Source organism: Dreissena polymorpha, chromosome 7, assembly GCF_020536995.1.
Source record: "Dreissena polymorpha isolate Duluth1 chromosome 7, UMN_Dpol_1.0, whole genome shotgun sequence".
Lineage (NCBI taxonomy): Eukaryota > Metazoa > Mollusca > Bivalvia > Myida > Dreissenidae > Dreissena > Dreissena polymorpha.
This window is the reverse complement of record NC_068361.1, coordinates 67,403,868-67,426,397: the sequence shown is the minus strand read 5'-3', so window position 1 is coordinate 67,426,397 and position 22,530 is coordinate 67,403,868. Positions and strand designations below refer to the sequence as shown.

Genomic DNA, 22,530 nt, shown 5'->3' with positions numbered 1-22,530 from the left:
ACTTAAATTCACATGTACACATACGTTAAAAATATTATTTATAAGCATGGACTAACATTAAATTGGTAGCGTTTAGGAATTTAAATCTCATAGAGGTCAACGAAACAGAAAAACATATACATGCGGTAGAAACATTAAACATATATTATCACATGTCATTAAATATCATATAATAGAAAGCACATGCAAGTGCGCTAAAAAGTATGCAAATTAACGCAAACCGAATACATCCGATCCTGACTCGGGATCATCTGAGGAAACTGTACTCTGAAACAGTAATAATCGGTTGTGCCACTAAGTGTAACTTACATCGACAGCTAGCAACATGCAGTTAGCAAATTTAAACTAAGCCGAAGAAGATTGAGGATGTACTTTTTACCTAAATACCGTTCAAGGTTACGCATGCGCAATTAATTTCCTTCTATATTACATATAAAATAGTTGAAGTTCGATATCAATTTTTACCATGATCAAGCGCATACCCACTATATCATCATACATCTTTGGAAAGATTAATGCATAATCTTTTGAAAAAAATGCATGTCATTAAATTCTATACGCGCAAACTCAAAATAATTACCTTAGAAAAGGCAAACCGGTTTTGACAGCTGTGCAGACAACCATTTTGGGCTCAAATAGTATGACCTACTTTCAAAGCCGGGAACCATCAACACAAAAAGTAGAGCACAAAAATGGCTTATTTTCTTATTGCTTACAAATATACCTTCATGTTGATACCAAAACATACCATTTGCAATGTATTTTACAAATCCTAGGCAGCATGCACTCAACAATGTGTGCTAAGTATCAAACTGACTGCATGTAACCCTAAAAACAGGAGTTCCGGTTTGGGGTAATGTGACCTTTAAGAGAACCCAACCCCTTCAAATTTAAATTAAAGGCACTTTTCCCATAGGTATAATCTGTTTTGAGAAAGATCACAAAGTTCCGGTACAATGACACACAGATTTATTCATAAAAGTTGCCGTTGAAAGCGCCATGCGTAACAGCGTTTCGCGTCAAGAATTAAGGTAGAAAAGCCAAGTTTGGTTACATCATACATGCAGCACTTAGACTCCATACAAGGCATGTCTTTCGGTTCTAATAGGCAAAGCTGATCTTACATATGGCTTAATAAGTGAAAAAAATCATCAATGGCAATATTTGTGCATCAAAGCAGGTTTTGAACATGATTCGAACAAACTTTTTTTATTTTTTTTTTTGCACATTTTAGGTAAAATCCATGTAGAAGCAGCAATCCTGATGTCATTTGACCCAACAAAAGGGCTCGCTTGCATGGAAAAACAACACACTTGACTTCATGACTAAAAAAAGTCATCGTCAGACATGAGCTTTAAGTCTTTTGTCACACCTGGACCTATGATTCCTCGGCTCGAGTTCCGTCTCGGGCAGGCTCCGGAAAGTGTCAGTCTGGCCCGGGTGCTCAATTCCGTGTAATCTGAGAAAACAAAAAGGTTTTTTGTGCGCATTTACTCATTACGGTGCCAACTAATGTAAGTTAGATACAATTAGAGTAAGCTTTCAATAGTCTTTCTTGCTTTATTTGCTACAAATGGTTAATTCACCACGCCGGCATCACATTGTCGGGCACACCGGCAAAGTTATCGCCACAAAATTTGGTTTCAGAGCTGCAGTCAATGTAAAACACCCAATTTTCCTAATTTTGGTGACAAAAGTGTGCCAGGATATCAACGAAATCATTTTACAATAGATTTAATTGAAAATAACGGCGTACTAACCTGCAAAGACACCGATCCTCTCGACACGACTGTGCGAGTGTTGAGGGCCGTCTCGGAATCAGTCACGCTGTACAGTTTTTGATGGCCGGTCACTTCAGCCGGACTTGTAAACCAATTGGACGACAGTTCAGGCAGAGCTATAGACCCATTTCGACACCGCCTACAAATGCACACTTAGTTTTACGCATAATATTAAGGTCACTTAAATACAGATTCCCTGGTTTTTTTCATGCAGGGTCTATCACAACAACATTCTTCCAGGAAAGAAAGCATAATATTATTATCATTTTTGTGTTTCCAGCTGAATACTTGATATTACTTGAACTCAGCAAGATATCCAAACAGGTAAAATAAGGCAAAGTAGTGTTATTCTGAGTAGATCGGCCTGAATGGGTTGAAGGCGAAGGCAGATAGAAGTGCTGGTCCAAAATTGGCGGGCATTTTTAACAGTGAAAGGCTCAAAAAGTAAACAATAATAATAAATACAGATGAAATAGAGACATGCAATAGGTTCATTATTGAGATTGATGCAAATTAATGTCAAAATGGCCCCTAAAAAACAATACCGGGTGTTTTACTAGTCTTAGAATATGTCTCCGGAACAGGTTTCGGTGTGATTTTCCAGCATTTACCCCCCTTATGACCCTAAGTGCAACAGCCCATTTGCAAACAGCCCTAATTTGGGTCAAAATGACATCTGGCAGTTATGTTTTGCAATACAGAGAGTTTTTGATGGTCAAATGTCAAAATTCTGGCAGACGACTAACTTGGTCGGATGTGCTTAAAGGTTACGCATGCGCAATTAATTTCCTTCTATATTACATATAAAATAGTTGAAGTTCGATATCAATTTTTACCATGATCAAGCGCATACCCACTATATCATCATACATCTTTGGAAAGATTAATGCATAATCTTTTGAAAAAAATGCATGTCATTAAATTCTATACGCGCAAACTCAAAATAATTACCTTAGAAAAGGCAAACCGGTTTTGACAGCTGTGCAGACAACCATTTTGGGCTCAAATAGTATGACCTACTTTCAAAGCCGGGAACCATCAACACAAAAAGTAGAGCACAAAAATGGCTTATTTTCTTATTGCTTACAAATATACCTTCATGTTGATACCAAAACATACCATTTGCAATGTATTTTACAAATCCTAGGCAGCATGCACTCAACAATGTGTGCTAAGTATCAAACTGACTGCATGTAACCCTAAAAACAGGAGTTCCGGTTTGGGGTAATGTGACCTTTAAGAGAACCCAACCCCTTCAAATTTAAATTAAAGGCACTTTTCCCATAGGTATAATCTGTTTTGAGAAAGATCACAAAGTTCCGGTACAATGACACACAGATTTATTCATAAAAGTTGCCGTTGAAAGCGCCATGCGTAACAGCGTTTCGCGTCAAGAATTAAGGTAGAAAAGCCAAGTTTGGTTACATCATACATGCAGCACTTAGACTCCATACAAGGCATGTCTTTCGGTTCTAATAGGCAAAGCTGATCTTACATATGGCTTAATAAGTGAAAAAAATACTCAATGGCAATATTTGTGCATCAAAGCAGGTTTTGAACATGATTCGAACAAACTTTTTTTATTTTTTTTTGCACATTTTAGGTAAAATCCATGTAGAAGCAGCAATCCTGATGTCATTTGACCCAACAAAAGGGCTCGCTTGCATGGAAAAACAACACACTTGACTTCATGACTAAAAAAAGTCATCGTCAGACATGAGCTTTAAGTCTTTTGTCACACCTGGACCTATGATTCCTCGGCTCGAGTTCCGTCTCGGGCAGGCTCCGGAAAGTGTCAGTCTGGCCCGGGTGCTCAATTCCGTGTAATCTGAGAAAACAAAAAGGTTTTTTGTGCGCATTTACTCATTACGGTGCCAACTAATGTAAGTTAGATACAATTAGAGTAAGCTTTCAATAGTCTTTCTTGCTTTATTTGCTACAAATGGTTAATTCACCACGCCGGCATCACATTGTCGGGCACACCGGCAAAGTTATCGCCACAAAATTTGGTTTCAGAGCTTCAGTCAATGTAAAACACCCAATTTTCCTAATTTTGGTGACAAAAGTGTGCCAGGATATCACCGAAATCATTTTACAATAGATTTAATTGAAAATAACGGCGTACTAACCTGCAAAGACACCGATCCTCTCGACACGACTGTGCGAGTGTTGAGGGCCGTCTCGGAATCAGTCACGCTGTACAGTTTTTGATGGCCGGTCACTTCAGCCGGACTTGTAAACCAATTGGACGACAGTTCAGGCAGAGCTATAGACCCATTTCGACACCGCCTACAAATGCACACTTAGTTTTACGCATAATATTAAGGTCACTTAAATACAGATTCCCTGGTGTTTTTCATGCAGGGTCTATCACAACAACATTCTTCCAGGAAAGAAAGCATAATATTATTATCATTTTTGTGTTTCCAGCTGAATACTTGATATTACTTGAACTCAGCAAGATATCCAAACAGGTAAAATAAGGCAAAGTAGTGTTATTCTGAGTAGATCGGCCTGAATGGGTTGAAGGCGAAGGCAGATAGAAGTGTCGGTCCAAAATTGGCGGGCATTTTTAACAGTGAAAGGCTCAAAAAGTAAACAATAATAATAAATACAGATGAAATAGAGACATGCAATAGGTTCATTATTGAGATTGATGCAAATTAATGTAAAAATGGCACTCAAAAACAATACCGGGTGTTTTACTAGTCTTAGAATATGTCTCCGGAACAGGTTTCGGTGTGATTTTCCAGCATTACCCCCCTTATGACCCTAAGTGCAACAGCCCATTTGCAAACAGCCCTAATTTGGGTCAAAATGACATCTGGCAGTTATGTTTTGCAATACAGAGAGTTTTTGATGGTCAAATGTCAAAATTCTGGCAGACGACTAACTTGGTCGGATGTGCTTAAAGGTTACGCATGCGCAATTAATTTCCTTCTATATTACATATAAAATAGTTGAAGTTCGATATCAATTTTTACCATGATCAAGCGCATACCCACTATATCATCATACATCTTTGGAAAGATTAATGCATAATCTTTTGAAAAAAATGCATGTCATTAAATTCTATACGCGCAAACTCAAAATAATTACCTTAGAAAAGGCAAACCGGTTTTGACAGCTGTGCAGACAACCATTTTGGGCTCAAATAGTATGACCTACTTTCAAAGCCGGGAACCATCAACACAAAAAGTAGAGCACAAAAATGGCTTATTTTCTTATTGCTTACAAATATACCTTCATGTTGATACCAAAACATACCATTTGCAATGTATTTTACAAATCCTAGGCAGCATGCACTCAACAATGTGTGCTAAGTATCAAACTGACTGCATGTAACCCTAAAAACAGGAGTTCCGGTTTGGGGTAATGTGACCTTTAAGAGAACCCAACCCCTTCAAATTTAAATTAAAGGCACTTTTCCCATAGGTATAATCTGTTTTGAGAAAGATCACAAAGTTCCGGTACAATGACACACAGATTTATTCATAAAAGTTGCCGTTGAAAGCGCCATGCGTAACAGCGTTTCGCGTCAAGAATTAAGGTAGAAAAGCCAAGTTTGGTTACATCATACATGCAGCACTTAGACTCCATACAAGGCATGTCTTTCGGTTCTAATAGGCAAAGCTGATCTTACATATGGCTTAATAAGTGAAAAAAAATACTCAATGGCAATATTTGTGCATCAAAGCAGGTTTTGAACATGATTCGAACAAACTTTTTTTATTTTTTTTTGCACATTTTAGGTAAAATCCATGTAGAAGCAGCAATCCTGATGTCATTTGACCCAACAAAAGGGCTCGCTTGCATGGAAAAAACAACACACTTGACTTCATGACTAAAAAAAGTCATCGTCAGACATGAGCTTTAAGTCTTTTGTCACACCTGGACCTATGATTCCTCGGCTCGAGTTCCGTCTCGGGCAGGCTCCGGAAAGTGTCAGTCTGGCCCGGGTGCTCAATTCCATGTAATCTGAGAAAACAAAAAGGTTTTTTGTGCGCATTTACTCATTACGGTGCCAACTAATGTAAGTTAGATACAATTAGAGTAAGCTTTCAATAGTCTTTCTTGCTTTATTTGCTACAAATGGTTAATTCACCACGCCGGCATCACATTGTCGGGCATACCGGCAAAGTTATCGCCACAAAATTTGGTTTCAGAGCTGCAGTCAATGTAAAACACCCAATTTTTCCTAATTTTGGTGACAAAAGTGTGCCAGGATATCAACGAAATCATTTTACAATAGATTTAATTGAAAATAACGGCGTACTAACCTGCAAAGACACCGATCCTCTCGACACGACTGTGCGAGTGTTGAGGGCCGTCTCGGAATCAGTCACGCTGTACAGTTTTTGATGGCCGGTCACTTCAGCCGGACTTGTAAACCAATTGGACGACAGTTCAGGCAGAGCTATAGACCCATTTCGACACCGCCTACAAATGCACACTTAGTTTTACGCATAATATTAAGGTCACTTAAATACAGATTCCCTGGTTTTTTTCATGCAGGGTCTATCACAACAACATTCTTCCAGGAAAGAAAGCATAATATTATTATCATTTTTGTGTTTCCAGCTGAATACTTGATATTACTTGAACTCAGCAAGATATCCAAACAGGTAAAATAAGGCAAAGTAGTGTTATTCTGAGTAGATCGGCCTGAATGGGTTGAAGGCGAAGGCAGATAGAAGTGTCGGTCCAAAATTGGCGGGCATTTTTAACAGTGAAAGGCTCAAAAAGTAAACAATAATAATAAATACAGATGAAATAGAGACATGCAATAGGTTCATTATTGAGATTGATGCAAATTAATGTCAAAATGGCACTGAAAAACAATACCGGGTGTTTTACTAGTCTTAGAATATGTCTCCGGAACAGGTTTCGGTGTGATTTTCCAGCATTTACCCCCCTTATGACCCTAAGTGCAACAGCCCATTTGCAAACAGCCCTAATTTGGGTCAAAATGACATCTGGCAGTTATGTTTTGCAATACAGAGAGTTTTTGATGGTCAAATGTCAAAATTCTGGCAGACGACTAACTTGGTCGGATGTGCTTAAAGGTTACGCATGCGCAATTAATTTCCTTCTATATTACATATAAAATAGTTGAAGTTCGATATCAATTTTTACCATGATCAAGCGCATACCCACTATATCATCATACATCTCTGGAAAGATTAATGCATAATCTTTTGAAAAAAATGCATGTCATTAAATTCTATACGCGCAAACTCAAAATAATTACCTTAGAAAAGGCAAACCGGTTTTAACAGCTGTGCAGACAACCATTTTGGGCTCAAATAGTATGACCTACTTTCAAAGCCGGGAACCATCAACACAAAAAGTAGAGCACAAAAATGGCTTATTTTCTTATTGCTTACAAATATACCTTCATGTTGATACCAAAACATACCATTTGCAATGTATTTTACAAATCCTAGGCAGCATGCACTCAACAATGTGTGCTAAGTATCAAACTGACTGCATGTAACCCTAAAAACAGGAGTTCCGGTTTGGGGTAATGTGACCTCAATAATCTAGAGCACTTGTGACACTGTTCCTTATATAATCTTGATAACATACGCCCTACGGCTCTATTCACAGATCTCACTATGGGCAGCAACTCTTGGATTTCGAGCTTATATAAGGCACATATGGGTTACCGTCCTTCGGCATTATTTCGGACAACCCTGCTCTTTGAGTGCATATTTCCGTTACCTTGCTTCTCTGGACGGATGTGTCAGGTGTATCCGGAGAAGAATACTGCATTTTTGAAACAAAGGTCCCACTGATCAAGTACATATTAAGATACCCATTTAGAGTGTCTTTATGAAGTAACCTTAGTGGATCTAGAATAAATCCATGCCATTGATAATCATAGTTAAGGAATCGCATCAGTCTTTTTAGGAACACGTGCTTGGCCAAGTATCTACTAGGAAGACTATATAACTGTTCAATATATGTAAGCTTTCTTACGTCAGCACTTCTTTCGAGCGTGTAAAGTCAGTGCTGGTTTTCAATTTTAATGACTGTATGTGTTTAATGCAAAACCTGGGGGCTACCTCAAGTCTAATTGTGTCCATGTGCGTGCATGTATTCCAAAGTTCACATCCTTCAAGTGTATACATAGATATGTTAATTAGCTCGGAACAAAAGCATGGTCCACAAAGCAAGGCTCGTGGTTCAGGTTTTCTAGGCGCCGCTTATTAAAGCTTATTATTATCTGTATTCAACACTAACCTGGTATTTTCAATATCACATTGTCTCATAGAATCAATTGCTTACGAGAATATATCCATCCCTTCCATTATGATTTATCATGTCTGAAACCTCTTAAAATACACGACTATCGGTCAGTATACATATCAGTGTATTTTAAAGTACATTGTGTACACATTGCTGTTCCTGGAAATATCCTATGTACACATCTGTATATCAGTAAATAGATTATGTACACATATTTCTATTCTGAAATAAGTAAATATGCACACATATATTTATATGGAAATATAGTATGCACATATCTATATACCTGTAATAAATATATACACATCTTTTTATCTGAAAATAAATTATACACACATCTATATATCTCTAAATAGCTTGTTTACACATTACATAATCTGGAAATGTATGAATAACAAATCTCTTTATCAAAAATATATCATGTACAGTAATACATATATGACAATTTACCATAATGTAAATATTTATATTTGGAAAACATGTTGTGTATTCATCTATATAAATATTGAAGCTTATTTGGTTCAGTTGAAAATATCGTATACATACTCAATTTCTGTTTAAAAGTAACGTATACACATCTTTGTCGCTGGGAATAAAATATGTTCAGATCTATGTTTCGAATATATAGTATATAAACAGTAATGTATATTAGGTTCATATCTACGACTATGAAAATATATTATGCGTACACCTGTATCTTTTGAAATATATTATGAAATGTCTCTAGTGATCTTTGTCCGTAGAAATTTATGTTTACCTTTAAAGCCTCCTCACACATAGACGAATCCATATGACGAAGACTGGCGAAAAGGGCATATTTATGAATTCTAGCGAATTCTTACCAAAAGTGTTTGAAAAATTGGTGCAGTGTTTAATAATATAACGAAAGGTGAACGTAGAGGAACTATTTGGTGCGAATGATTTACGAAGTTACTGCAATTCGCTAGAAAGCGTTAGGTCGCGCAAAAAAACATTCGTTCTTTCGGTTAGCGATTAGGAGCTATTAAGAGCAAAAAGATACACATGTAAGCGCAACCTTTCGCATAATTGCGCATACCGCAGAATATTTCCAAAACGGTGTTTCTGTATCCGGGCGTTTTGATATAGACTAACTTTTTTCCGACTCGACTATGCATGTTCAAAATGCTTGAAGTATTTTTCATTAAAGATTTTGCGTAAATTTCGTGTCTTACTTTTACTATTACTTCCCTTCATAAATCCAATGCAAAAACAACAATACTCTTCATCAATTTATTCCACTAAATTAAATATGTTACACTTTATTTCAATCTCTAATGTGGCACCATCCTGTCTTGCTATGGCACACATCCCGCTGGAGAGTCGACCAAGTGCTTCAGAGCGATTCTTACAATCTTGCCTTTTTTGATATGTTGTGGCCCCTGATATTGACATTCCTGGTATCCGCAAAGTTGCGACCTCTTCTCCATTCCCCAGGAACCAGATCGCCTCTTCTGTTATCGTGGTCAACCAGTGCATTCTGCAAGTTGTGGAGAATGCAGCATGTCTTTACAATCAGCCTTACTGTGGATGGGCTGTGGTTCATCTTTGTGAGAAGTATCTGAAATTACAGATGACCAGTATTGTTATGTGTTAAAAGTTAACGTGAACATTTCTTTTATAAATGAAATTGTGTTCTGGAAAAGGGTATTTCAGTTAAGTTTCGCTATTAAGACGACTTCGAAGATTTAAAAAAAAATCGTTTTTTGACAATATTCAAGTCCCAAATGGTTAATTTATGAAGGAAAATGGTCCGATATTAAGACCACTTCGCTATTGAGACCACTATTTTGCATTGACTTATTAGCGGAACTTTACTGTACCTGGAATCAGTTGGCCAAAATCCCAAATGCATTTTCTGATACTCTCCTAGCCCTTGATAACCGGATGTTCAGGATGCTTTCGTTTCTTGTCAGGACTCTATGTCCGTTGGGTTTCTGCATGTTCTCGCTAAGGCTGAAGCGTCATCTCCAACCAAGAAATAGGGCATGTCGACGGTGTCATTTGGAAAGGGCCGTGGGTCTAGAAATCCAATGGAACCATCCTGCATCATCTAAATGAATTCTGATTCATTATAAATCTTAGCATCTCAACTTGAACCGTATCCTGAAAATACAAAAGGATAAGAACTTGTTAGTATACAACTGTACATTGAAAACAGCACGTAATGTATATAATGCATGTAATTATAAAATAATGCAGTTAAATTTATGTAGGCTACAATGGCCAGTAAGATGATGTTGAAGAATCCCCTAAAATTATAATATAATTAACCAGAGCTGGCAGGCTTTCTGATAGCAATGTGCGTGTCAAAAATAGCAGCAACGCAATTTGGAAAGTTCCAATTCTTGAGGAAACCGTCAGCCAGTTGTCTCCATTCTTCAGGTGTGGAGTGGGCAGTCATAACCTCATCAACATATTCTTCACATATAGCATAATACACGTCTCTGACCATTACAGAGAGGGTATTCTCAGCGACCCGCCAGGAATACTGCATGTCTGAGTATTTGACAACAGAAACCAGGTGACGTAGTGTGACAGCTAACTTTAGCCCTGGATCAAAGGGCACCTTGTACTGAGTGTGAAGTTTCACGAGGCGATGACGAACCTTCCCAAAATTGTATCGTACATTTCAGTAGGCATGCGGAGGAATTTCTTAGATGTTCCGGGATCTTCACTTCTGAGCTTAACCATGAGCTGATCATAGATGCCAAAATGGCGCCGTCTTGCGGAATGCAGCCATGGTCTTCTCCAGATATTGCGTGCTCTGGCTCCTCTTCTCCACCTTAGTCGGTCTCTGAGAAAGCAGTGTATGTTAGTTGTTGCTGGACTACTACTTGATTGGCCATAGCAGCAACATACTGCAGTTTCAGGCGTTGTATATCTTCCATTTGACGAGGAAATAATGATACATTCAACATTATATATATGAAATATAGGCATATGTCTGCATAAACTACTCAAACAATCAGGAGCGCTATTATTCGGATGGATTCGCATAGATTCGCCTAGTGTAATTACCCTTCGGATTGATTCGTATACGAGCGTATACCATTCGTTTTCTGAACGTTAAATTATCGTTATAAATCGCTTAAATGCGTCGGAATCAATTTGCTACAATGCGCAAATCCTCTCTATAGTTCGCAAAAGTTCGCAAGCTATCGCAAAGATTTGTTTTCGGATCGTCCTCTTTAGCTTGATATGCAAATGCAGTAATCATGATATGCAAATTAGCTGAGAGCTGCGACCTCTAACGCCAAGTGACGAACGCTATGCGAAGACTTTTCGATCGGCTAACGTATTGAAACGAATTTTAACAAACGATAGACGAAACTTTTATTCGCCAACAATTTTGAACATGTTTAAAATTTTCCGACAAACAGAACTAATCGCAACGGACGCAAAAGCTCACAAAAGCATCCATACGAACACCACCAACGATGTGCAACGTACAAATACTAATGAGGACGAATTTTGCTTAAGTCTTTTTCGCCAGTACACGCAAGTTGACGTCGGGAGACTTTCGTCTATGTGTGAGAAGGCCTTTACCTTTGTCATTGAAATATATAATGTACACACTTGAATTTCCACATATATTATATACCCATTGACTCTAGAACTATATTATGTACACATATATTTCTCAATAATAATGATTTTATAATATCAGGTAGCAACCCCGACACAATTAAATACACATTCGTTGCTGTAAACAAAGTATGTGCCCATAAATTTCTTTATTCCCTATGTGTCGCTCATTCCCAATAACATTGAACTTAACATAAATTTACAATCCACTGTGCATAGCAGTTTCAAAATGACATACAATTATATTGTGTTTACATATTAACCATTATTCAATACTTTCCTTTATGCGCTTTTTATTATTTTTCAAAATCTTCAAATGGATGTAAGTATTAAATCGCAATAAAGTTCTGTGTAAATTCAATGGGAGGACATAGATATGCCTATTTTTGTTGCACATTGCAAATAATGCACACTCGCTTACAGGTGAAAACCTTTGATGATAATGTCATTATAAATAATTAGATGTCGTGTGCTTTTTTAGCCATTTTACGGCGATGTGTCATTGTTGAAAATGATTGCTCAGTCGGATGTAGTGAGAGTATGTAAGGTCCTGATTCCAAAACCACGGTGCATTCGCCATCCTTCCTCAAGCAAGGAAAGCTCAACATTTCCATAGAGTTTTTTAAAACGTGCAGCGAAATAACGAATTTACTATCAACGCGACAACGAAGCGATATAAAGAATATTTTATCAACGATATAAACGTTTATTTATAACTTTAAATAAATAACATATAAACAAATACTACGATCTTCTCTGTTGTATACTACTGAACTTTTAGCTATTAAGAAACAGTCACTAGCTTGAAAGGAGATATTTATGTATTAACACATGTATAATCTCAAATAAAAATAATAAAATGTTGAACGTTTTTTAAACACTCTTTTCCCACAACTGTATCTGTGAAACATAAGCCTTAGTCTCAAATAACATTAGATTATTGTGAAAGTGATCGTTTTCCATGCATATCTTAAGGGACTTGTTCATAGTTTGGGAAAATGACAATTAGAAACGTGTCATAATTTCAAAAAAAGATTGTATGGATACATTCAAACAAGAGAAGTAACATTCCATACATAGACAATGTAACATTTATATGTTACTTTTAAATTATCATCAATCGAAATCGGACGAAAAATTCATCGTTTTTACCTTTTTAATCGATAATTTAACAAAAACGTGTATTCCGGTCCTAGCATTTAAATGACCATGCACAGACGAAGGCTTGGGGTTGTAGTGGTGCTTCTAGAGATTCCGTTCGTGAGTTCACCAACAAATTCTTAGACTTAAGAATATAGAGTAGTATCAGATTCAAGAAAAAACTCACAGTTTACATATATGAGCCGCGTTATGAGAAAACTGGGCTTAATGCATGTGCGTAAAAGTGTCGTCCCAGATTAGCCTTTGTATTCCGCACAGGCTAATCAGGGACGACACTTTCAGCTTTTAAGACGTTGTTCGTATAAATGAATGTTCTTCTTAGCAAAATTCCAATTTGCAATAGGCCGAAAGTGTCGTCCCTGATTAGCCTGTGCGGACTGCACTGACTAACCTAGATTGACACTTTACGCACATGCGTTATGCCCAGTTTTCTCAGAACGCGACTCATATAGATACAGGCTCAAGATGGTGCTTTCATCATTAACATATTGTTTTAACAAATCATAATCAACTTAAAAGTGTTAATTGCCACACTTGACTTGACTTCAAGTGTTTTAGTACATTGAAGTTTTAAGGATATTCTGCTATTTCGACTGAAGTCTAAGAATCGATTTGTGAATCCGGGCCCATGACTCCAAACAAATTTACTGTTTTGTTTTTGTCTTTTGTTTCATGATTTAATAATTATTTGAAATATATAACAGTTTGTAACTTAACTCATTTAATGATAATTTCGAACACTATGACAATATTTGAACAAGTCTCCCGAAGCAAGAATTGCTCAAGTCACATGTGTTTTGATAATAACTGTTTAACAGTTTTCACAGAATAGTCCGACAAAGTTTAATTTGTCATAAATAACTGTCAAAACATACATAATCATAAAGAATAAAACTCAACTTATCATGTTTTTTGTATATGCAGACAATCCAAGATGAACGTTTTCCTGTTGACGACACTTTTTGTCGGAACCGTCACTGCCATTGGTAAAGGTAGGCAAATAGTTTTTATATTCAATATGTTACCATCTTATTTCAGCCTAAAACAGAATATATATAATGTTTTTTTCGCTTAAACCAGTATTATTTTAAAAAGTACTCACAATCATCGTTTATGTTATATTCAATCCATATACATGTGAGAACTGCGTAGTTTTAGATTGTTAAAACTGAAAAGATATTATTCATGCATGAAATTATTAAAACATTTAAGCGAAGTAAAACTGACTTGGAGAGCACTGCACACAGTTTCAATTCGATATTTAGAGAGAAAACTGACTTGGAGAGCACTGTACACAGTTTCAATTCGATATTTAGAGAGAAAACTGACTTGGAGAGCACTGCACACAGTTTCAATTCGATATTTAGAGAGAAAACTGACTTGGAGAGCACTGCACACAGTTTCAATTCGATATTTAGAGAGAAAACTGACTTGGAGAGCACTGCACACAGTTTCAATTCGATATTTAGAGAGAAAACTGACTTGGAGAGCACTGCACACAGTTTCAATTCGATATTTAGAGAGAAAACTGACTTGGAGAGCTCTGCACACAGTTTCAATTCGATATTTAGAGAGAAAACTGACTTGGAGAGCACTGCACACAGTTTCAATTCGATATTTAGAGAGAAAACTGACTTGGAGAGCACTGCACACAGTTTCAATTCGATATTTAGAGAGAAAACTGACTTGGAGAGCACTTCACACAGTTTCAATTCGATATTTAGAGAGAAAACTGACTTGGAGAGCACTGCACACAGTTTCAATTCGATATTTAGAGAGAAAACTGACTTGGAGAGCACTGCACACAGTTTCAATTCGATATTTAGAGAGAAAACTGACTTGGAGAGCACTGCACACAGTTTCAATTCGATATTTAGAGAGAAAGATAGCTGAAGGAGAAGTATGCTGTCTTACTCTTCTTAACCCATTTATGCCGAGTGGACGCTCCCATCCTTCTAAATTGGATCAATTTATTGTCAAAATTAGGGATGTCTAGTATATTTATCTCTATATTTAGAACCTTTCTTACAGAAATTCCTTTAAGCACACAGCGCAGACCCAGATGAGACGCCGCATCATGCGGCGTCTCATCTGGGTCTATGCTGTTTGCCAAGGCCTTTTTTCTAGACGCTAGGCATAAATGGGTTAATGAGCCGCGGTCTTTGAAAACTCTGCTAAATGTGCGTAAAGCGTCGTCCAAAATTAGCCTGCGCAGACATAGACCACACAGGCTAATCAGGAAGAACACTTTCCGCCAATTTTTTATTTCAGTTTTAAAAATACTTAATGTAAACGTAAAAACTATCATACAAGCGAAGAGTGTCGTCACAGTGTGCACTGCATGGGTTAATCTGGGATGATACTTTGCGCCTATGCATAAAGTCCGATTTCCCAAATGAAGGCTAAAATTATATGTCTTTTTCGTATCAAACTCATTCAGATCTGTAGAAGCATGCGAGATTAGACCGTATTGTCTTTTGTGTTTTTCCAGTATTTCCATCGACGCGTCATTCTCATCGTATAATTATTACAATTCTTGGACGTTAAATAATGAGAAAGAAAAACAACTTTTGCCTACTGCTGACATTTACGATTACTGCGATACAAATCAGCCATTTCTGCAAGACATTAAGGATTCCGTTCAGATGAAACGGTAATGGAGGCTTATTGAAAAGAAACAACGACATATTTCAAACAAAGCTATTAATAACGAACTTTAACGTACATTAAGAAATATGTAACATTTCTGGACTGGCGACCGCAAGTGGCTTGTCGTGATCGCAGTAGCTCTTCTGTAGATGTTTTCACGTAATTCAAATGTAAATTTAAAGTCGGATACATTTCTTAAATGATCTCAACTACTAGAACCGTAAATACTAAGAAGTATTATTAAATAAGAGGTGTTATTAAAGTAAAAATACAACAACATCGCTTAAAAATATCTGTATGGTATTCATATCATAACAGTTAAACAACCCATAGTTCACATTGTAGGCGGCTGGAGTTTCGGTGCCGGATGGGGATCAAGTTCTGGAAGCGGCTGGGGATCTGGTTCAGGTAGCGACTGGGGATCTGGTTCCGGTAGCGGATGGTGATCTGGTTCCGGTAACGGCTGGGGATCTGGTTCCGGGAGCGGTTGGGGATCAGGTTCCGGTAGCGGATGGGGATCTGGTTCCGGTAGCGGATGGGGATCTGGTTCCGGCACTGGTGGCGCAGGATCCTGGAGTGGTCAAGGTGGATGGGGAGGTCAGACTGGATCTAGCGGAAGTGGCTCATGGGGTGGCCAAGGAGGTGTAACTGGAGGCTCGACAGGCGGATGGGGAACTGATGGTGGGGTTGGGGGCTGGGAAAGCAGCACTGGCGGTGGCAGTTGGGGTGGAAACGCCGTAGTTTCAGCGGGCGTCAAAATCGTGATTACTGGAGTTCCATCCGGAGGTCAAAGCGGACCTGCCGCTGGCGGTCCATCTGGAGGAGCATCCTTCTTTGGATCTGGTTCAAGTAGCGGTTTCTTCAGCGGATCAACAGGTGGTCCTGCTACTTCCGGTCCAATCAGTGGCCAAGTATCCGGAGGCCCATCGGGAGGCGGATTTTTCTCAGGATCATCTTCAGGCGGCGGATTCTTTAGCGGTGGTTCCGGACCTTCAGGTCCAGGTCCTTTTGCAGGCGGCCCCTCTGCCGGTGGATCTACAGACGGTCTTGCTCCTTCCGGTCCAATCAACGGTCCAGTTTCCGGTGGCTCATCAGGAGGCGGATTTTTCTCAGGATCAGCTTCAGGCGGCGGATTCTTTAGCGGCGGTTCTGCTCCTTCCTCTCAAGGTCCTTTTACAGGCGGTCCCTCTGCCGGTGGATCCGCTGGTTTTGGAGGAGAGTTTGGCGGCGGCCTCAGCATTTCAGGCGGCAGTTCTGGCGGAGCTGGACGCGGAGGAGTCGGTAAAAGTAAGCGTCAAATAACACGTTGTTTACACAATGTAATTATCAGCGTTTTAATAAGTGTCCAATAACTCATTACTTGCATAAAGTTAAAGTATGCGTCAAATAATACATTGTTAAAATACCGAAAAAGTAAACGACAAATAACAATTTTATCATATCAGGTTTACGAAAGCGCAATACAGAAAGGTGTTCCATAAATTAAAACGCTTTGAGTTCTTCGTGCTTAAAGTTGATATCTAAAATCACAAATACATGTATGCCTGTTGAGTCGGGAAACATTTTCTATCGTATCCACGTACACATTTTCAGCAAAACACACTCAAACAATGCTGATGTATGAAATAATTCAATATGTATCGGTTGCATTATAATGTTCTATTTCAGAATTCTAGACTGTTCAGATAGACGCAAGTTGTTCACGTTATATCAACGACAATTAACTGCCGATGTCTACTGTGACTAACTCTCACTACCCGACCACGACGACGAATTGTTCAACCGACGAGATTTTCTGCCCCCTGTAGCTTATTGCTTTTTATTGCAATTGCTTTTGAATTGTTTTCCCTTATACCCACTTTGATGCATATATATTCCAACCTTTTATCGCAATAAATTATTTCTCGAAAATATCTTGCTTTTTTGGAACATGTCATTAACAACAATGCATTCAAATGATAAAACGATGTGATCGTAATCTATGTCTAAAACAACAGAATTGCTTGCAATCATTATCAACACAATCATTTGAGTCGCGTTCTGAGAAAACTGGGCATAATGCATGTGCATTAAGTGTCGTCCCAGATTAGCCTGTGCAGTCCCCACAGGCTAATTAGGGACGACACTTTCCGTCTAAATTGGATTTTTGCTAAGAAGAGACTTCATTTAAACGAAAAATGTCATAAAAGCGGAAAGTGTCGTCCCTGATTAGCCTGTGCTAACTGCAAACGATCAAACGTTCCTCTGGTACCTGATATACCAGCGTAAAAAGCGCCGAGAAAAGTATTATACGACCTGGGTATAAAAACACGTTTTACGAAAAATGGTACGAACCACCTTTTTTCGACTTATGGAACGAACATCGTTTTTAACGAAAATTCAAAGCGCTAATAGCTGAGAAAGACTTTTGTCGATAAAGACTTTTAGCAAGTGAAATATTTATGTACTTTAATGTTGATATTAATACATTTGAATAAAGGCGATCTTATAGTATATCATTATTGAAACGTTAATCTAGTGTATGGGCATAGACTGTACTTTCAAGAAATACTTTGAACCTGGTATTTTATAGATTTCTTACTGCACAATAAGACCTATTTGCATACGATAATCCTACCAACAGATTTTCCAAGTTGGTGAAAGCTAAGAAGTAGGTGTGAAGTTGTAAAAAAATCAATTGTACTTTTATTCAAACCAATACATTAGAATAGAATAACATTATTTTATATAGGATATAGGACTTGGATATAAACTTGGATATGGAAAATTTGATTTTGTTTTTACCATAAGTTTTTTCAATAAAAAAAACCTTTATGTCAATTTTACACCATTTTATTTATTATAAATGATGCCATTGTTTTTGTAATCACAAATCAAGAAGCAATTATACGGTATATTGTTAAGCGTAAAACAACTTATTTTTTTATATTCATGATTCCAAATAAATATGTCGATCAGTTTAAACAAATGGTATGGAAAATACGTAGCACCATTTAAAAATAAAGCGAATGCAAATTTGAGGGTAGTGAAAGACGTAGTAAAAGCACATTTGCTAATAACATAATGAAGGAAATATAAAACACTGTTCGAGGTCACATTGAATCGTTTACTCCGAAAGGCACAAAACAAAAAGACACATTCAGCGCCGTCTGTTTAATTATAAAATTTTCTGTCTCTTTAAATATTTCTAATGACCTAAGTGGCATAACTTCTACTTTATTTTATACGATGGTGTTCCAGAAGTCAATCTATATCAGTAGACAGAGAGAAAGAAAGTTGATAGCACGGCATAATAATACAAACGACGAAGAATTCGCATACAGAAAACGAATTGCCTTCACATTTAACTGACAAGTTTTCTCAATGAACTGTTTCATATGTACAAATTATTCTGAAACACTCTGTCTAGTTACAATCTGGAAGATGGGGGTAGCTCATGTTTTGTTTGGTCAGAGATAAATGGCAAAAGAGATTTTAATGATATTGCGAAATGCATACATTTCTACTTTAAAAGCCCTACTAAGACAAATTAAATCGATGCGAATTGCTTTGAATCTACAGTTCCTATTGCTTTGTTTGTGCAAAATTGTATTTTCAACTTTGAATATTAGATTATTTTTGTATATTTTATACAACTCAGTTCATGTATACGTACTGAAACCATGTATATAAATATAGTTGTTAACAAACATTATCAAAATAAAAAAATAAATAATGAACAGAAAGTTTCTTTCACTTGCATACTTAATACAGTTTTAGATGTAATCATGTACTAATAGTGCACATATTTATTTGATAGTGAATTTTTTTTTTCAGAAAAGTTAATTTTCCGTTATAATATGATTATTTATCATTCAAAATGATGTTTTCACTAATTAATATCATAGTCACACGCTAACCACCTGTGATAAGAAAGATAACTTAGTTGATGATGAGTGTATAATAAACTGATGATGCCAACCAAATACTGATGTGATTAAGACTTTTATAGTATGTGATATGATAATTAATGTCTGTTTATAGCTAAAGAAGGAAACAGTCTCTCAATTATGCATCTGCTTTAAGTGTAGTTTTGCATTGAGATAGTATATTTCGTCTTTAATTATTGAAACTCGAATTTGAAGGAACATTTATTTGTTTGAACAAAATTTCAACAAAACCTATAAAACTTTCATGAAAATGTTTGGCATTTTTCCTGAAAATATTGTGTGGCAATCAATAAAAAAACCGAATTATTGCCCACAACTGCAAAACATAATCGGATTGTCTTTGCGAAACATTCCATTGTTTTCGCGAAGAAAAATAATTCATGGTACATCACTTATTATCGTAACAAAAACGAATTTGACGATTTTTTTTTATTTCGAATTTTTGCTTACATTATGTTCAAACAAGACTTTTCTCATAAAACGTCAACATTTTTTTTTCGAAATACCATGAGTTATCTTATTTATACTTAGTTTAAGCCCACACATGTTCCAATATTCAAACAAGAGATCCAAATGGTTTTAAACATTTTCGCGTGTTTTACCTACAATGTCATATCATCGGTAAAAGTAAACTAGAAATGGCGCGGCAGAGGCCGACGCGTATCCCCACGCCGAATGTTTGACCTAGGTGTGCCCCAGGGTTGGTAATGGGGCCATGCATAGCTGAGATTGACCATATTGTCATAAGAGAAGTTCAGTATCAATTTGAAGTGAATCGGTGTAGAAAAGAAGAAATTATAGTAAAAGGCAATTTTGGGTGGGTGTGGTCTATGTGGGCGGGGCCCCAGGGTTGGTAATGGGGCCATGCATAGTTGAGATTGACCGTATTGTCATAAGAGAGGTTCAGTATCAATTTGAAGTGAATCGGTGTAGAAATGAAGAAATTATAGTAAAAGGCAATTTTGGGTGGGTGTGGTCTATGTGGGCGGGGCGCCCCAGGGTTGGTAATGGGGCCATGCATAGTTGAGATTGACTGTATTGTCATAAGAGAAGTTCAATATCAATTTGATGTGAATCGGTGTAGAAATGAAGAAATTATAGTTAAGGCAATTTTGGAAGGGTGTGGTCTATGTGGGCGGGGCCCTAGGGTTGGTTTTGGGGCCATGCATAGTTGAGATTGACCCTAATGTCATAAGAGAAGTTCAGTATCAATTTGAAGTGAATCGGTGTAGAAATGAAAAAATTATAGTAAATGGAATTTTTTGGTGGGTGTGGCCTATGTGGGCGGGCGCCCCAGGGTTGGGATTGGGGCCATGCATAGTTGAGATTGACCCTTATGTCATAACAAAAGTTCAGTATCAATTTGAAGTGAATCCGTGTAGAAATGAAAAAATTATAGTAAATGGAAATTTTTGGTGGGTGTGGCCTATGTGGGCGGGGCGCCCCAGGGTTGGGAATGGGGCCATGCATGGTTGAGATTGACCGTATTGTCATAAGAGAGAGGTCCAGTATCAATTTGAAGTGAATCGGTGTAGAAATAAAGAAGTAAATGTAAAATAACCTAAAAAAATGAGTGATAATTTCTGACGCGGCCCCACCCCAACCGCTATAACTTTTGACCCAGGGGTCAGCTCAAAATTCCAAATAGTGCAGGGTCGCACATATGCTCATAGCTACCATGTGTGTAAGTTTCAAGGTTCTAGTGCTTTAAGTGTAGGAGGAGATAGTGGCCAGGACGGACGGACAGACAGACGGACGGACGGCGGAGATAACCACAATATCCCCACCTTTTTTTCAAAAAGCGTGGGGATAACAAAATCAATAGTTATATCGTCAATATTAAAACCAGATGAATTCTTGTAAAACAGTTATAAATCCTCAACAAACAATTATAATAATAAAGTTAACAATAATTCCCATTGACGTATTCAAAATAAATTGCTAAAATATTCATTAAAATGAGTAAAGTTTAACACAATATTCAACAATTTCGTAAAAACTTTTCATAATAAACAGTTATTCTCAGTAATTACCCTGTTATGCCACATTTGCATTATTTTAACCTTAGTGCATTTATACATTTATTATCAAAGCATTTAATCCTATCAACATTTAAAACATTTTCAACATTCATGTAAGGAAGCCCGACCTAGATTTTTCGTTGAAAAATTAAATGTATGCTTTTCCTGTATAAAACATTTCTCAATCGTTAAATATAAAACAGAACAGAAAGTGTTTTATATAACTTGAACAAGTCTAGTTCATCGTTATAAATAGACAACTGACAATATATAAACAATAAGCACATGCATAGCAATGCAAAATAGACAAAGATAGCATATAAACTGAATTAAAAATTAAAAAACTGTCTACTGTGTCTAGCTGAAGCACTTGGTCAGGTAGGCGATTCCACGGGACAATGCGGGAAGAATGTTGATAAGCATTGATCTTACAGTGATAAGGATAGAATTTCATCTCGTGTCGAGCTGATGGAACAGGCAGAATTGATGATGGAACTGCAACTAGGTTGTGCACAACTTTATACAAAAGTACTAAGTCAGCGTTCCATTGAAGGCCAATTCGACTCCTGGATCATTGATGTTACACTACCAGGGTTCTGGTAATTAAACGGTTTGCCAAGGACGAATCTGGCGGCAATACATTGGATTTGTTCAATTTGTGACACTTGTGTTGTTGTTTTTTAGGATTCCAGATTGTAGAGCTGTATTCCAAGTTTGGTCTCACTAGTGTATGGTACGCACGTTCTTTGACTCGTTGAGGACAATGTCTTAGATTGCGTTTCAAGAATTCTAAGGCACTGGAGGCCTTTGAGGGGATGTTGTCAATGTTTAGATTAAATTTCAGTTTTTCGTTGAGTTCAACTCCCAAGTAGGGGTGGTTTTTAACAATTTCAAGTGAGGTTCCTTGCATTTTATTGTCAAATTTTGAGATGTTGTCTTTGTAGTTATATTCATGATTGCACATTTGTCAATATTAAATTGCATTTGCCAGGTAGTACTCCAATTGACTAAGGTGTTTAAATCGTTCTGAAGTAGACAATGATCATCTTTGGATCTTATTGGTGTATATACAACACAGTCGTCGGCAAATAGACGAATAGACGAAGAAATGTTTGTGGCAATGTCGTTTAT

General features: G+C 37.3%; 1 protein-coding gene and 1 long non-coding RNA gene across 2 annotated transcripts in view; one reads left to right on the top strand and one right to left on the bottom strand.

Moving 5' to 3' along the window:
• The window catches only part of LOC127839085 (fibroin heavy chain-like), a 278,358-nt gene that overhangs the window by 106,219 nt on the left and 149,609 nt on the right, over nucleotides 1-22,530 (top strand). The window contains exon 10 of the mRNA XM_052367276.1: nucleotides 15,948-16,325. Coding sequence (XP_052223236.1) covers nucleotides 15,948-16,325 — 378 coding nt within the window. The remainder of the gene's footprint in view (nucleotides 1-15,947; nucleotides 16,326-22,530) is intronic.
• LOC127839097 (uncharacterized) lies at nucleotides 1,038-6,251 on the bottom strand. The gene is made up of 6 exons (XR_008030146.1): nucleotides 6,062-6,251; nucleotides 5,673-5,759; nucleotides 3,911-4,070; nucleotides 3,523-3,609; nucleotides 1,761-1,920; nucleotides 1,038-1,459 (listed from the first exon to the last, which is right to left on the bottom strand). It is a non-coding gene; the product is annotated as an uncharacterized LOC127839097 (long non-coding RNA).